The sequence below is a fragment of the Salvelinus alpinus genome, chromosome 14 (assembly GCF_045679555.1).
Source record: "Salvelinus alpinus chromosome 14, SLU_Salpinus.1, whole genome shotgun sequence".
NCBI lineage: Eukaryota > Metazoa > Chordata > Actinopteri > Salmoniformes > Salmonidae > Salvelinus > Salvelinus alpinus.
Genome location: NC_092099.1, coordinates 45,152,990 through 45,171,072, shown reverse-complemented (window position 1 = coordinate 45,171,072; position 18,083 = coordinate 45,152,990). Strand labels below are relative to the sequence as shown.

General features: G+C 41.3%; 1 protein-coding gene across 1 annotated transcript; it reads left to right on the top strand.

Moving 5' to 3' along the window:
- The first annotated feature begins 14,334 nt into the window (after positions 1-14,334).
- On the top strand, positions 14,335-15,288 carry LOC139538255 (trace amine-associated receptor 13c-like). Its single transcript, XM_071340104.1, has one exon. It carries the CDS (start codon positions 14,335-14,337, stop codon positions 15,286-15,288), a length of 954 nt encoding a protein of 317 aa, XP_071196205.1.
- The last annotated feature ends 2,795 nt before the right edge of the window (positions 15,289-18,083 follow it).

Below are 18,083 nucleotides of genomic sequence, written 5' to 3'. Positions count from 1 at the left end.
TTAGAAAAACTACAACTTGTTGACATCTAGTGGAAGCCCTAGGAACTGCAATCTGGGAGGATTTTGCCTTATAATAAAAGTGACAGCTATTGAAAACAGTGGTAGGCTGAAAATGTTTTTTTTTGGGGGGGGGATGGTTTGTCCTCAGTTCTGTTATACTCACATACATAATTTTAACAGTTTTAGAAACTTTAGAGTGTTTTCTATCCAAATTATATTATATCTACCAATTATATGCATATCCTAGCTTCCGGGCCTGAGTAACAGGCAGTTTACTTTGGGCACACTTTTCATCCGGACGTGAAAATACTTCCCCCTACCCAAGAGAATGGACACACAAAAACTATATATTTTTCTTATTTTTTACTAGTCCACTGTTGATACGTTCCCAAAATGTTTTGCATGTCTGATGTCAACTTTTCAAGATATTGGACTTTCAAGAAGCAAAGTGTCACCGGCCACATCATCATGTGATGCGTTTTGCATCATACGATATTTTGCATCATCATCATCATGATGTGGCTGTCGACACTTTGATTCTTGTTTTTGAGTGACATTTCCCTTTAAACCTGGAATCCGTAGCGGTGAAACTGCCATGTCCGTTTTCTGACATTACACGCGCTATAGAACAGTACGGGGCTCCTAACCAACTGTGCTATTTTGTTTGTTTTTTCGCGTTGTTTGTAACTTATTTTTTTACTTATTTTGTACATAATGTTACTGCTAACGTCTCCTATGACCAAAAAGAGCTTCTGGACATCAGAACAGCGATTACTCACCAAGGACTGGAAGAAGCTTTTTTCTTTAATAACGAGTCCGACGTAAAGGGCATACTGCTTTCTCTAGACCAGGCCCAAACCCCAGGCATTTGCGTAAAGAAAAGATGAAGAAGAAGGGGGCGGAGGTCAGGCTGCCTTCTGAGAATTCGTAGGCCAGTGAGTGAACTTCCACTACCATCTGTACTGTTGGCCAACGTGCAATCACTTGAAAATAAAATTGATGTTCTACGATTAAGACTATCCTGCTAACAGGAAATTAAAAACTGTATTATCTTGTGTTTCACCGAGTCATGGATGAACAACGACACAGATAATATAGAGTTGGCTGGGTATTCCGTGCACCGGCAGGACAGAGAAGCTATGTCTGGTAATACAAGCGGCAGGCGTGTGTGTCTATTTGTAAATAACAGCTGGTGGCAATTAAGAATATTAAAGATGTCTCGAGGTCTTGCTCGCCTGAGGTAGAGTACCTTATGATAAGCTGCAGACAACACTATAAACCAAGAGAGTTCTCATCTATATTTTTCGTAGCCTTCTATTTACCACCACAAACCGATGCTGGCACTAAGACCGCACTCAACCAACTCTATAAGGCCATAAACAAACAAGAAAATGCTCATCCAGATGCGGCGCTCCTGATGGCCGGGGACTTTAATGCAGGCAAAATTAAGTCAGTTTTACCAAGTTTTTACCAGCATGTCAAACCAGTTCTGAATAGTCCTTAGCACGGGTACTTCCTGTTTGAGTTTCTGCCTATAGGAAGGGAGCAGAAAAATGGAGTTGTGATCAGATTTGACGAAGGGAGGGCGAGGGAGGGCCTTGTAGGCATCTCGGAAGTTGGAGTAGGGGTGGTCGAGTGTTTTAGCAGCGTGAGTACTACGTTCAATGTGTTGAAAGAACTTCGGTAGCGTTTTTCCCAAATTTGCTTTGATAAAATTCCCAGCTACAATAAATGGGACCTCGGGATATGTGGTTTCCAGTTTACATATAGTCCAGTGAAGTTCTTTGAGTTCTGTCGTGGTGTCAGCTTGAGGGGGAATACACACAACTATGACTATAACAGAACCTGAGGCTTGGCATTGCGCATGGTGATCTTAGGCTTGTTTGTGGCTGCTCGGCCATGGAAACCAATTTCATGAAGGTCCCGACGAACAGTTATTTTGCTGATGTTGCTTCCCGTGATAAATAAACTTTAATTTGACTTTGATTTGAGGCAGTTTGGAACTCAGTAGTGAGTGTTGCAACCGAGGACAGACTTTTTACGCGCTTTCAGCACTCAGCGCTTCTGTTCTGTGAGCTCGTGTGGCCTACCACTTCACGGCTGAGAAGTTGTTGCTTCTAAACATTTCCACTTCACAATAACAGCACTTACAGTTGACTGGGGCATCTCTAGCAGGGTATAAATTTTTTGAAATGGACTTATTGGAAGGGTGGCATCCTATGACGGTGACACGTTGAAAGTCACTGAGTTCTTCAGTAAGGGCATTCTACTGCCAACGTTTGTCTACTGAGATTGCATGGCTGTGTGCTTGATTTTATACACCTGTCAGCACCAGGTGAGGCTGAAATAGCTGAAACCACTCATTTGAAGGCGTGTCCACATACATTTATAAATATATATTTATATACACATATATGTTTATCTTTTCTGAAAGCTGAGAGCTGCATAAGGTGAAACAGAACTACGGAGGAGCATACTGCATCCTGGACAGGACAACAAAAAAAAAAGTCATATTACATACTCAAATCAAACCAAATTTGATTTCTCACATGCTCCGAATACAACAGGTGTAGACCTAACCGTGAAATGCTTACTTACAAGCCCTTAACCAACAACGCAGTTCAAGAAAGAGTAAATACTTGTTTTACTAAATAAACTAAAAATTACAATAACGTGGCTATATACAGGAGGCACCAGTACCTACTCAATGTGTGTGGGTACCGGTTAGTAGAGGTAATATGTACATGTAGGTAGGGGTAAAATGTGACTATGCATAGACAATACACAGCGATTAGCAGCAGTGTAAAAACAAAGGGGGGGGGGGGTGTCAATGTAAATAGTCTGGGTAGCCATTTGATTAATTGTTCAGCAGTCTGATGGCTTGGGTCCTAGACTTGGTCTCCGGTACCGTGGGGTAGCAGAGAAAACAGTCTGTGACTTGGGTGACAGGAGTCTTTGACAATTTTTGTGGCCTTCCTCTGACACTGCCTAGTACATAGGTTCTGGATGGTAGGAAGCTTATAGGTCCTGGATGTAGCTCCTTAATTTCGCTACGGATCCCTTTTACGGGATCACTTTCCTAAACAACCGCTAGAATTGCAGGGCGCCAAATGCATAAATATTACAAAAAATATTAAAATCATGCAATCACAAGTGAAATACACCAAACCACAGCTTAGCTTGTTGTTAAAACCTTTTCTCAATAGGGGGTGCTGTTTTCACTTTGTAAATAATTTGTTCCCAAATTAAACTGCCTCGTACTCAATTCTTGCTCGTACAATATGCATATTATTATTACTATTGGATAGAAAACACTCTCTAGTTTCTAAAACCGTTTGAATTATATCTGTGAGAAAAACAGAACTCAAGTTGGAGCAAACTTCCTGTCGGGAAGTGAGAAATCTGAAATCAGGCAATCTGTTCCAGGGTCAGTTTATTAAATTGCATGTGATCTATGAGTCGACATGCATTGCATACTATTTCCCCTAGATGTCAGTAAGCAGTGAGAATTGGAATTGTGTTGCTAGGCAGATCTGAGGCCATATAAAGGCTCATGGAACCGGGGGTGCGCTCTTTTCAACGTTCGTCATGGCGCAGAGGAGGACCTCAGGATGGCATTCTGAAAGCTCTCGTTATAGGCCTTAGATATATCCGGCTCTGATTTTTTTCGATATAGGTGTTAAAGACATCATAATGTAGTTATTTTAAACCGAGTTATATCAGTTTATATCAGTATATTGCAATTTTCGGATAATTCTTTGTCCTGCGTTATGGTGAGTTGGACACGTCTTCGCCACATGGCTAATGTTTGCTGCTAATTCCTAAGTTGAAGACGGCAATCTACAACCGAGCAACGATGATTCTGGACAAAGGACCACTTGCACAAGATTCTGATGGAAGCTCATCAAAAAGTAAGAACTATTTATGATGTTAATTCGTTGTTCTGTTGAAAAATGTAAAACTATTATTCGGCCATTAATTTCGGTGCGGTCTCGCTTTAGCGCACGCTGTATGTCGTAGTAACGTTAATTTTAAAAATCTAACACAGCGGTTGCATTAAGAACTAATGTATCTTTCATTTGCTGTCCAACCTGTATTTTTTAGTCAAGTTTATGATTAGTTATTGATTAGATTAGGTGCCTCTCCCAAGATTTCTCCCGACATTTTGTTTGCAGCTTGGCTACTATTCTCATTGTATAACCACGATTTGTGCCGCTAAATATGCACATTTTCGAACAATCTCTATATGTATTGTGTAATATGATGTTATAGGACTGTCATCTGAAGAAGTTTGAGAAGGTTAGTGAAAAAATTAATATCTTTTGCTGGTTTATTCGTTATCGCTATTGTTGGCTTGAATCAATGCTGTTGTGTGGTTGGCTATTGTAGTAAGCTAATATAATGCTAAATTGTGTTTTCGCTGTAAAACACTTAAAGAATCTGAAATATTGGCTGGATTCACAAGATCTTTGTCTTTCATTTGCTGTACGCTGTGTATTTTTCATAAATGTTTTATGAGTATTTAGGTAATTCCCGTTGGTCTCTGTAGTTATTCTAGTTGCTTTGGTGAGAGTTGTGATGGTGGCTGCAATGTAAAACTATGATTTATACCTGAAATATGCACATTTTTCTAACAAAACATATGCTATACAATAAATATGTTATCAGACTGTCATCTGATGAAGTTGTTTCTTGGTTAGTGACTATTTATATCTTTATTTGGTCGAATTTGTGATAGCTACCTATGCAGGAAAAAAATTGTGGAAGTTGTGTCTTTTGCTATCGTGGTTAGCTAATAGAAATACATATTGTGTCTTCCCTGTAAAACATTTTAAAAATCAGAAATGATGGCTGGATTCACAAGATGTGTATCTTTCATCTGGTGTCTTGGACTTGTGATTTCATGATATTTAGATGCTAGTATTTACTTGTGGCGCTATGCTAGGCTATGCTAGTCAGCTTTTTTACTGATGAGGGTGCTCCCGGATCCGGGATTGTGTGCAAGTAGAAGTTAATCCACCTATCGTGTCAGATTTTGAAAATATATTTTACAGCGAAAGAAATCCAAGCTTTTGTGAGTGTAGCAATCAATGCTACAACAGCTAGCCCCAAATTAGCATGGTCACGAAAGTAAGAAAAGCAATAGAATTAATCGCTTACCTTTGATAATCTTCGGATGTTTCCACTCACGAGACTCCCAGATACACAACAAATGTTATTTTTGTTCGATAAATATTACTTATCACAAAAAAAATGCCATTTGGGTTGCGCAATATGCTCAGAAAATCAAAGCCGTGTTCCGTTCGACAAATTCCAAAAAGTATCCATAATGGTCGTAGAAACATGTCAAATGTTTTTTATAATCAAACCTCAGGTTGTCTTTAACAAACATAATCGGTAATATTTCAACCGGACCATTACATATTCAATAAGAGACAAACGGAAAATGGTGAGCTCCTCTCGCGTGCGCAGGAACTATTCGGAGGACACTTGACTAGTTTTGAAAAAACTCGTTCATTTTTCAAAATAAAAGCCTGAAACTATGTCTAAAGCCTGGTCACAGCCTGAGGAAGCCATTGGAAAAGGAATCTGGTTGATACCCCTTTAAATGGAGGTTAGACAGGCCAAGAAACACAGTTAAAAAAAAAATAGTATCACTTCCGGGTTACATTTTCTCAGGTTTTCGCTTGCAGAATAAGTATTGTTATACTCACAGACAATATTTTGACAGTTTTGGAAACACTGGAGTGTTTTCTATCCTAATCTGTAAATTATATGCATATTCTACGATCTGGGCCAGAGAAAATGTCCGTTTATGTTGGGCACGTTATTTTTAAAAAAATAAAAAATTCTGACCAGATGCCGAGCAGTTGTCATACCAGACAGTAATGCAACCAGTCATGATGCTCTCGATTGTGCAGCTGTAGAACCTTTTGAGGATCTGGGGACTCATGACAAATCTTTTCAGTCTCCTGTGGGGGAGAAGGTGTTGTCGTGCCCTCTTCACAACTGTCATGGTGTGTTTGGACCATGATTGTTCAATGGTAATGTGGACACCAAGGAACTTTATTCTCGCTCCACTACAGCCCCATATATGTTAATTGGGACCTCTTTCTGTAGTCCTTGATCAGCTCCTTTGTCTTGCTCACTTGCCCACTATCAGGCTGTCTCATGGTTGTTGGTGATCAGGCCTACCGCTGTTGTGTCGTCAAAAAACTAAATGATTGTGTTGTAGTCGTGTTTGGCCATACAGGTGATCAGGGTGTACAGGAGGGGACTCAGCACATACGCCTGAGGGGCCCCCGTGTTGAGGATCAGCGTGGCAGATGTGTTGTTGTAAACCCTTACCACCTGGGAGAGGGCCGTCAGGAAGTCCAGGATTCAGATGAAAAGCAATGTTTTTAGTCCCATTGGCATTAGCTTAGTGATGAGCTTTGTGGGCACTATGGTGTTGAACGCTGAGCTGCAGTCAATGAACAGCATTCTCACATAGGTGTTCCTTTTGTCCAGGTGGGAAAGGGCAGTGTGGAGTGCGATTGAGATTGCTTCATCTGTTTATCTGTTGGGGCGATATGCGAATTGGAGTGGGTCTAGGGTTTCCGGGATGATGGTGTTGATGTGAGTCATGACCAGCCTTTCAAAACACTTCATGGCTACCGACGTGAGCGCTACGGGGCGGTAATCATTTAGGCCGGTTACCTTCGCTTCCTTGGGCACAGGGACTATGCTGGTCTGCGTGAAACATGAAGGTATTACAGACTCGGTCAGGGAGAGGTTGAAAATGTCAGTGAAGACACTTGCCAGTTGGTCCGAGCATGCTTTGAGTAAATGTCCTGGTAATCCATCTGGCCCCGCGGCTTTGTGAATGTTTCTAACTGTCATGGCCGTTGAAAGAACTGGACCAAGGTGCGGCGTGGTGAGCATACATTTTCTTTATTATTATGAAAAGACGCCGAACAAAACAATAAACACTACAAAACAAACCGTGAAGCTAAAGGCTATGTGCCATAAATAAAGTCAACTTCCCACAAAGGCAGGTGGGAAAAAGGGCTACCTAAGTATGGTTCTCAATCAGAGACAACGATAGACAGCTGTCCCTGATTGAGAACCCTACCCGGCAAAAACATAGAAATACAAATAACAGAACGAACGAACATAGAATACCCACCCCAAATCACACCCTGACCAAACCAAATAGAGACATAAAAAATTATCTCTAAGGTCAGGGCGTGACACTCACATCGGTTACCAAGAACTTGGTCACACAGTCGTCCGGAACAGCTGGTGCTCTCAAGCATGCTTCAGTGTTTCTTGCCTCAAACAAGCCTAAAAGGCATTTAACTCCTCTGTTAGACTCACGTCTCCGGGCAGTTCGCGTCTGGGTTTCCCTTTGTAGTCTGTAATAGTTTTCAAGCTCTGCCACATCCGAACAGTGTCAGACCTGGTGTAGTAGGATTCAATCTTAGTACTGTATTGACTCTTTGCCTGTTTGATGGTTCGTCTGAGTGCGTAGCGGTATTTCTTATAAGCATACGGATTAGTGTCCCGCTCCTTGAAATAGGTAGCTCTAGTCTTTAGTTCCGTGCGGATGTTCCCTGTAATCCATGGCTTCTGGTTGGGATATGTACGTATGGTCACAGTGGGGACGACGTCGTCGATGCACTTTTTGATCAAATCAAACTTTATTTGTCACATGCGCAGAATACAACAAGTGTAGACCTTACCGTGAAATGCTTACTTACAAGCCCTTAACCAACAGTGCAGTTCAATAAGAGTTAAGAAAATATTGACCAAATAAACTAAAGTAAAAAATTATAAAAGTTACAGAATAACATCACAATAATGAGGCTATAACCAGGGAGTACCGTTACCCAGTCAGTGTGCGGGGGGTACAGGTTAGATGTAATTTGTCCATGTAGGTAGGGGTGAAGTGACTATGCATAGATAATAAACAGTGAGTAACAGCGTTGTACATAACAAATGGAGGGGGGAGGGTGGGGGGGGGTCAATGTAATAGTCCGGTGGCCATTTGATTAATTGTTCAGCAGACTTATTGCTTGGGGGTAGAAGCTGTGAACTGTAATGTTCAGTAAGTTATGTATTTACATATTGGTTTCCTTAGCCTGTAAGCAGTCTATGAACTGCTCAAATAAGTGACTGCAATCCACACTTTGGTTTTAGTAGACAAAATCAAAGCATTTCCGGATGAAAAACGTTACTTTACTCAGAACAAAGTCTGTCTGAAGTTACATATCACACTATTACAACAGTGTAGCTGGTTTGGAATAAAATATTCAATATATTTATTTGAACATCTTTTGTGTTGCGTACTGTTTAGCCATTGATATCCTCTAGGTCATTTTGAGACCTTAAGGGGAAGCTGAACACAAAAACCAACTTCTCTGGTTGAAAGAGGCCGATGTTGCATTGATATTAGTCAGAAACTTTGATTCCAGTGTATAAATGTTGTAAAAAGTGTAAATAGAGTAATTTTGGTCACATTTTCCAAAACAGACATTTGTGAGATTTAAGTAAGCTGTTCTGTTCCTAGATCACTTGGAAATGCGCATCTGGACAATGCACACTCAAAATTCAGATATTCGTGTATTTTTCGTCAGTAAAAGGTCCTCTGAAATGTGCGTCTTCTCCCTTCGGACGATGATAACACTCTGACCTAAGTGGGCGGGTGCAGTGTCCAGATGCGATGCACATTCTTATTTGCTGGGAATGGAAGGGCTATGATTGGTGAGGGATAACTTAGGTAGGCTGAGCAGCAAAACTAATTTAAGAGACACTGAATGTACTGTGAGGTGAAGTTAGGTAGAGAGGAGCAGGATAGCTATTTTCTTACAGCCGCCCCAATATTTCTTAAGGAAATATTAACATCCACGAAAAGACCTCTAACCTAAATGGCTTAGGTGCCACCCGCGAGGGAGGTACAGAGATATGCGGAGACAGCCCCGGGGCTGCCCCATGGAATGCCACGTAGGTGGGGGAGGGACCCCTAACTCAGCTGGTGCAGGGCAGCTGGGCCCCATCCTTCGACATCTTCACTTGTAGTGTATTAAAGGTAGTAACCCTTTAAAAGTAATGTTCAGTTAAATGATGTATTTAGATATTGGTTCCCTTACCCTGTAAACAGTCTATGAACTGCTCTAATGAGTGACTGAAACAATCCCTCACCTACTGTTTTTGGTGGAGTGCAATTTTGTTTTATGATGTCATTTCTCAGCGTTTGTACCGACAGATGTAGCCTATTGAATATCACTGTAGAATAGGCATAGAATGCATCCTCCAATTGCAACTTCTGCCTATGCCCAAGCACAGGCCTATTTTCTCAAGAAAAATGTATATTTGTAATACTGTAATATCGCACACAGTTAGGCATACCTAATTTCAAAATAGGCCATCACTGTCAATGGTGAATGATAATTCTTCACGTTTTACAGGTGAAATGTCCTAACTGCATGCCAATCATTTGATGTCAATCATTTTCATGGGAATATGCATATAGATCGTCTTGAACTATTTTATTTGAATATTTATTTAGTTTGTCGTTTTCATGGAATTTTGTGGTAATTAAATATAATTAATTTAGAATTGATCAGAATAACATTTATAGACATATTTTTACCAGCTCGTTATATTCTCCCCCGTGCTTTGGTGGCACTACATCCCTGTACAATCTAAAAATTAGGGGTTCAACAAGGGTTCTTCTAAGATCCTCTAAGTTCTTTCAAGAACCATAGGGGTTTTAGCACTGAAAATGGCCCCCAAATGGTTCTTCCAAGAACCTCATAGGAGGTGGGGTTCACCGAGGAACCTCCTTAGTTGGTGGGGGTTCTTGCAGGAACCTAACTGCCCAACTGAAACATATAGATTTTAATTGAAAGGACATCAGGTGTAGCCACTTAACTGAAAAATGTAAAGATCTCCTCAATTTAATGTAAGGCATATTCCTTGTATGATGTAAATTGAAATTGTTTTATGATATATACCATCTATATTTTCATATTTGTACAAATCTTTCTAAAACAGAGATTGGACACAATTCAATGGATATGAATAAACAGAGGTAAGAATATGTAGGCTATAAGAATATGCTGAAGGCTAGCTTTATTGACTGCCTCGCCTGGTTCACCAACTACTTCTCAGACAGAGTTCAGTGTGTCAAATCGGAGGGCCTGTTGTCCGGACCTCTGGCAGTCTCTATGGAGGTGCCACAGGGTTCAATTCTCGGGCCGACTCTTTTCTCTGTTTACATCAATGATATCGCTCTAGCTGCTGGTGTTTCTCTGATCCACCTCTATGCAGACGACAGCCTTCTGTATACTTCTGGACCTTCTTTGGACACTGTGTTAACTAACCTCCAGACGTGCTTCAATGCCATACAACTCTCTTTCCGTGGCCTCCAACTGCTCTTAAATGCAAGTAAAACTAAATGCATGCTATTTAACCGATCGCCGCGCGCACCTGCCCGTTGTAACAAACGTCATCGGGAGAAGGAGAAGAGGACCAAGGTGCAGCGTGGTAAGTGTTCATATTTTAATCAATAAACTGAACACTGAACAAAACAACAAAAACGACAAACGAACAGTTCTCTAAGGTGACGATACACAAAACAGAAAACAACTACCCACCACCACAGGTGAGAACAGCCTACCTAAGTATGGTTCTCAATCAGAGACAACGATAGACTGCTGCCTCTGATTGGGAACCATACCCGGCCAAACACATAGAAATACAAAACAAGGACAACATAGAACACCAGACATAGAATGCCCACCCAAACTCACGCCCTGACCAAGCAAAATAGAGACATAAAAAAGATCTCCAAGGTCAGTGCGTGACACCCGTCCGTCCAGCATCACTACTCTGGATAGTTCTGACTTAGAATACCATATTACCATATATTCAAATCAAATCAAATCAAATGTATTTATATTGCCCTTCTTACATCAGCTGATATCTCAAAGTGCTGTACAGAAACCCAGCCTAAAACCCCAAACAGCAAGCAATGCAGGTGTAGAAGCACGGTGGCTAGGAAAAACTCCCTAGAAAGGCCAAAACCTAGGAAAAAACCTAGGAACCAGGCTATGAGGGGTAGCCAGTCCTCTTCTGGCTGTGCCGGGTGGAGATTATAACAGAACATGGCCAAGATGTTCAAATGTTCACAAATGACCAGCATGGTCAAATAATAATAATCACAGTAGTTGTCGAGGGTGCAGCAAGTCAGCACCTCAGGAGTAAATGTCAGTTGGCTTTTCATAGCCGATCATTAAGAGTATCTCTACCGCTCCTGCTGTCTCTAGAGAGTTGAAAACAGCAGGTCTGGGACAGGTAGCACGTCCGGTGAACAGGTCAGGGTTCCATAGCCGCAGGCAGAACAGTTGAAACTGGAGCAGCAGCACGGCCAGGTGGACTGGGGACAGCAAGGAGTCATCATGCCAGGTAGTCCTGAGGCATGGTCCTAGGGCTCCGGTCCTCCGAGAGAGTGAAAGAAAGAGAGAAAGAGAGAATTAAAGAGAGCAAACTAAAATTCACACAGGAACCCGGATAAGACAGGAGAAGTACTCCAGATATAACAAACTGACCCTAGCCCCCCGACACATAATAACTACTGCAGCATAAATACTGGAGGCTGAGACAGGAGGGGTCAGGAGACACTGTGGCCCCATCCGATGATACCCCCGGACAGGGCCATATTCATTGCATTGGGAAAGTATTCAGACCCCTTTACTTTTCCACATTTTGTTACATTACATCCTTATTCTAAAATGAATAAAATAAATAGCTAAATGATCCATTGTATGACCATCTTAAAACATTTCCATGTCTCAGCTTAGAATCTTTGGAGGGTTCATCCTAGAACCCTCTATGTACAGTTCCACCAGCCTTATTACCCTTTAATTACCCACAATCTTCATTCAGAATAATTCCAGGGTAGAGCACAATTAACACTGATACTGCCTCAATCATCTAAACTGGAACAACCATCTCAGTAACAGGTGCTATAAATCCAATTACTAGTAGATTGGATTAGTTTGGAAAACAGTGTTATCTTTGTGTTGTATAAAATGTATCAACCAATCACTGTTAATTTACAGACATTACAGTAAAACAATTCTGCAAAGCTCTCTGCAATAGAGCATGCTGGGAAATATGATATATGGTTCTATGTAGAACCCTTCTTCCCATTCTTGCTTTCCCAAAAATGTTTTTTCTGATCCATACGGATCTTGGTAGAACCCTATTCCTCCACAAAGAACCCTTGTGGAACCCTTTTTTTGTGTAGTTGGTAAGTGAACAACTCTTTAATAATGATGGTAGTTTGACTTGTTTAAGTTTCCCACATCAGAGGTCCAAAACTCTCAATTTAAGATCAAGCAGTTATTGAGCTACATGGGCCTACACAATCCATATTTGAACATGTTTGATATTTAAGACCATTTGGTTTTTGAAAACAATTGCATCTGGAGTTCCTTCACTCCCATTGGTTTTGGGTCAAAATTAACCAATGAGAAATAAATGAGGGGGACTGTCACCACGAGTTGGGGTGGGCACTCTATGTTGTGTTCTATGTTGTCTAGTTCTATGTGTTTGGCCGGGTGTGGTTCTCAATCAGAGGCAGCTGTCTATCGTTGTCTCTGATTGAGAACCATACTTAGGTAGCCTTTTCCCACCTGTGTTTGTGGGTAGTTGTTTTCTGTTTTGTGTTTCGTTTTTCATTCACTCTCGTTGTTATTTTGTTTTAGTGTTCAGTTTTGAATTAAATTATAATATGAACACTTACCACGCTACATTTTGGTCTCCTCCATTAGACGATCGTTACAGGGACAAAGTCAAAAAGCATTTTGTTTGTTGATTGCAGATAAAGGCCTATGTTGACTGTGACTTAAAATGGCTCCGGAGAAGAAGGCTGACGTTCTACGTGCCCCCAACCGATTGTGTTTTTATGTTCGTTTATTTGCAACTTATTTTTTTACTTATTTTGTTCATAATTTTGCCGCTACCATCTCTTATGACTGAAAGTAACTTCTGGACATCAGGACTGCGATTACTCACCACAGACTGGCAGAATACTTTTATTCCTCTTAACGAGTCTTACGAGGCCGACGCGAATTATATACTGCTTTCTCGGGAATAGGCCAAGATCGTCGTGATTTGGGTGAAAAAGGGGCCAAAGCGTGAGCTGCCTTCTGAGAATTTGTAGGCGATCAAATAAACCCCCACTTCCTTCCATTCTAGTAGCAAACGTGGAATCTTTGGAGAATAAAATCGATGACCTAAGCGGAAGATTAAACTACCAACAGGACATTCAAAACTAATCTTATACTTCACGGAGTCGTGGCTGAACGACAACACTATCAACATACAGCTAGTTGATTATACGCTGCACCGGTAGGATAGAACAGCGGCGTCTGCTAAGACAAGTGGTGGCAGGCTATTTATTTTTGTATATAACAGCTGGTGTACGATATCTAAGGAAGTCTCAAGCTATTGATCGCCCGAGGTAGAGTATCTCAAGATAAGCTTTAGACCACACTATCTACATAGTTTTCATCTGTATTTTTAGAAACTTCTGAGTGTTTTCTATCCAAATCTACTAATACTATGCATATATTAGCAACTGGGACTGAGTAGCAGGCAGTTTACTCTGGGCACACTTTTCATCCAAACGTGAAAATGCTGCCCCCTAGCCATAAGAAGATATGGCCTCGCTATTGTTATTTTACTGCTGCTCTTTAATTATTTGTTACTGTTATTTTTTACTTTTTTTAACTTAACACATTTTTTTTCTTAAAACTGCAATGGTGGTTAACGGCTTGAAAGTAAGCATTTCACTGTTCGGCGCTTAAGATAAATAAAATTTGATTTGAATTGAATTGGAGAAAATGTACCTTTTCTCTCATCTCTATCAGTAAAGCTGAAGGACAGGCTAGCTGGGCACAGCAATATCCAATCCTGTAATACATTACATCATGCTTTCATAAATGATTTGTTTATCCAACCGCTTGTTCATTTGTGTGTGTGTGTGTGTGTGTGTGTGTGTGTGTGTGTGTGTGTGTGTGTGTGTGTGTGTGTGTGTGTGTGTGTGTGTGTGCGTGCGTGCGTGCGTGCGTGCGTGCGTGCGTGCGTGCGTGCGTGCGTGCGTGCGTGCGTGCGTGCGTGCGTGCGTGTGTGTGTGTGTGTGTGTGTGTGTGTAGAGAGATGCTGGGGAGGGGAGTGGCTGTCAGTAACTCAGGGATAAATAGAGAGGCAGAGCTCAGAGTTTGTCAGAAGGCGGACCTGACAGGGTCACACACAGGACCAAGACCTCAGCATTTTTACCAAATGGAGAAAAAGGAAGATGTTCTTTACTGTTTTCAAGACGGAAACTCTTCTTGCAGAAAGGCTTTGCTATCGACATCTACCTACATAACACTGTACATCTTCTTTTCATTGATTTCAGCGGTTACAGTATTTTTGAACGTACTGGTGATCATCTCCATCTCTCACTTCAAGCAGCTCCACACTCCAACCAACCTGCTCATCCTCTCTCTGGCTGTGTCAGATCTCCTGGTGGGACTGGTTGTGATACCAGTAATGACTGTAGCAATAATGGAACCATGCTGGGGTTTTGGGGAATATTTCTGTGTGTTTCATGCCTACATTGCTTGTTTATGTACTTCTTTATCTCTGGGCAATTTGGTCTTGATATCTATTGACCGCTATGTTGCTGTGTGTGATCCCTTATTGTACCACTCTAAAATAACAATAACAAGAATTATGTGTTGTATATCCATTACCTGGTGTTGTTGTATCATATACCGTGCTGCTAATATAAAAAACATTGCAAATGTACAGGTACCCAGTAGGTGTTTGAAAGAATGTTTTATTGTTGAAGGGTCAATCTGGGGTAATATAATTGACCTTCTATTTACAATGGTTGTCCCGTGCTCTATTATTATAACTATTTATATGAAAATCTTTGTGGTGGCCAGATCACAGGCCAGAAAGGTATTTTCTAAAGAGGCTGTCAGTGTGTCTGGTGTTAAAACTGTACAGGCAAATAAGTCTGAGAGAAAAGCAGCAAAAACTCTAGCTATTGTTGTTTTCAACTATTTCATTTGTTGGATTCCAACACTATTTATATTATTATTTTTGTCTTTTTTAAGTGACAATTTATCAGTATTCATCCGTTTTCTGCCACTTGTTAATTCCTTAATAAATCCAATAATTTATGCTTTCTTTTATCCATGGTTCAAAGTGACAGCTAAACATATTTTAACTCTGAAGTTCCTATAACTGTATTCCCTAGGTTGGCAAACGTAGGTTTGATATAATTTTGTTTTACAATTGTTGTAATTATTTCATGTAGCAATACACTGACATTACTTACCTCAGTGTTGTCATGATTGATACATGTGGTGCTGATACAGAATGATTTGTCTGGATTGAATTTGAATGAATTGGAGAAGGCATAAGAAGGAATAAGTTTATTTCATAAAATACATTGTAGTCATTGTGGATTGTGTACTCCAAATACCCAAGGCTGTTGTTGTTCCGTGTTACTTATTGATAAATAGTATGTAAGTGTTCTAATAGTACATTCTGAGGACGTCATGAGTCATTCTATTTGTTGTTTAACATCTCCCTCTAGTGGCTCAATTGTGACACAACGTCTTCATCAAGTGTAGTAAAGTTGAAATGTACAATACTGCATGATATCAGATAACGTCCAGGTCTATCTCAATGGTGTATTGTGTAAGTAGTTGAGGGTAAAATGCAAGAATATGCAATTAAGGGTAACACTTTATTATGTTAAGTATTAAACCATTTGTAAGGCATTTACAGTTTGTTCACTATTGTAATGACCTGACTAGATCATAAATGAACAATTGTCCAGACAGAGGCTTGAGTTTGCGAATTGACGGTTTATTAAACCAACTTTACACAGGCTACTGTTTGGCCGTAGCACACGCCAAATAAATGACAGATAACCCACAAGCCAATCGTGACCTTCTCTTGTGAAGCCCAGACGTAAGAGAGAGAACAAAGGCGAAACCTGGTCTTAACTTCCAATGCTCCATCCCCCTGCCCAACCCCCCTCCACGCCACTCCGCCAACCGCCAGGATGCCCGGCATCAGAACATTCCCGGCATTCCCGTGATTGGCAGATAGCAGGTTGATTGACATGTCGGACCCCGCGAACACTGGGTACTGGTCAGTACAACACAACCACCTACTAGCCTAACACATAACACACAGCTGTCTGTGCGGGTCGCTACACAGCCCCCCCACCACAAAGTCCCTCGTCCCCGAGGGAACAAACAAAGTCTCTGAAGCGACCCGGAGGCCTCCTTTGCCTGCGTGGCCGTGATGGTCGCAGAGTGCCCCTCTGGGAACCAGGGGATGAAGGCAGGGATATGGGGGACAAGGAAGCGGGAACGGGTAATACAGTCCGTGGCTCTGGGGAACCATGCGGTGACACAGGGGGGGAGGGCTGTCTGGAGCCTTGTCTGCGGCACCTGGGGGTGGGTGCCTGGAGAATGTCATTGCCAGAGAGGGGAATTGTGGGGGTTCCTGGGGTTTGGGGAGAAGACGCCCCTCTGTATGGGGCTAACCTGTCCCGGTGCAGTGCCACCTTTCTCCCCCTGGGAGGAAGCTGCACCCGGTAAACAACCTCCCCTACCCTCTCCAGGACACTGCAGGGGAGGTTGTTGGCGTCTTCTCCCCAAACCCCAGGAACCCCCACAATCACTTCCCCACCGAGATCAATGAAAAAAAAACGATGTCCCATCATAAAGGAAAAGCGTTGCCTGAATCAACGAGTCTCCAAACTTTATATGGTGATGGATAAACTTTATATCAACGGGCAATTGTATCAGGACTCTAGAGTAACTCCCTGGCTATTTTAATTGAATGTTCAAATGTGAGTTTATGTGTTGTAGTGTATCACAACTTCAACTATAACGAATACATGCTCTATTGATCTCCAATTGATAAGGAAAGGGCTGCATATTGCTCAGGTTAATGTATGTAGCCTTCCTAACAAAATACATTAGGTTTTTAACTTGGTCAACATAAATAATATTCATATTTTGGCTTTGACCGAAACGCATTTGGATGCATCTGTAAATGATGGGCAAATGAACATTCAAGGATATAGTCTACTGAGAAGGGACAGGAATCAAGGATATAGTCTACTGAGAAGGGACAGGAATCAAGGATATAGTCTACTGAGAAGGGACAGGAATAGGACTGGTGGGGGTGTAGCACTGTACATTCAGAATCATATAGGATAATCATATAGGTATGACCTTAATATAGGTATGACCTTAATGTATGTCAAATAGAGGCACTATGGGCTCAAGTACATCTGCCTCACCAGTCACCCATATTGGTAGGATGTGTGTATAGACCTCCTAGCTCTAAGGTGTCCTATCTGGATGACTTATGTACTGGGTTTGACCACGCCACAGATAGCAACATAGATGTATTTATCTTGGGTGATTTTAATATAAATTGGAAGGATCACAATAATTCGAATAGAACAAAATTGATGAGATATACCAAGAACTGTGGTTTGAAACAAATGGTTAATGATACTACTAGATCTTCAATTAAGTTGGGTCATCGTTCAGACACATGCATCGATCTGATGTTCTGTAATATACCATTGCAATGCTTAAAAGCCTGATCAATGCCAGTGGGCTGGACAGACCATAATATTGGGACCATAACCATGAACACCAAGGTTCCAAAGAAACCCCCTAGGATTGTGGTCAAAAGACATTTTAAAACATTTAATCATGTTGTCACGCCCTGACCATAGTTTGCTTTGTATGTTTCTATGTTTTGTTTGGTCAGGGTGTGATATGAGTGGGCATTCTATGTTGTATGTCTAGTTTGTCTGTTTCTATGTGTTTGGCCTGATATGGTTCTCAATCAGAGGCAGGTGTTAGTCGTTGTCTCTGATTGGGAACCATATTTAGGTAGCCTGTTTTGTATTGTGGGTTGTGGGTGATTGTTCCTGTTCCTGTGTGTCACGCCCTGGCCATAGTTATCTTTGTTTTCTTTATTATTTTAGTTAGGTCAGG

Excerpts from the sequence above, each read along its gene's own strand:
- LOC139538255 (XM_071340104.1), top strand. The coding sequence starts at position 14,335 with ATGGAGAAAAAGGAAGATGTTCTTTACTGTTTTCAAGACGGAAACTCT.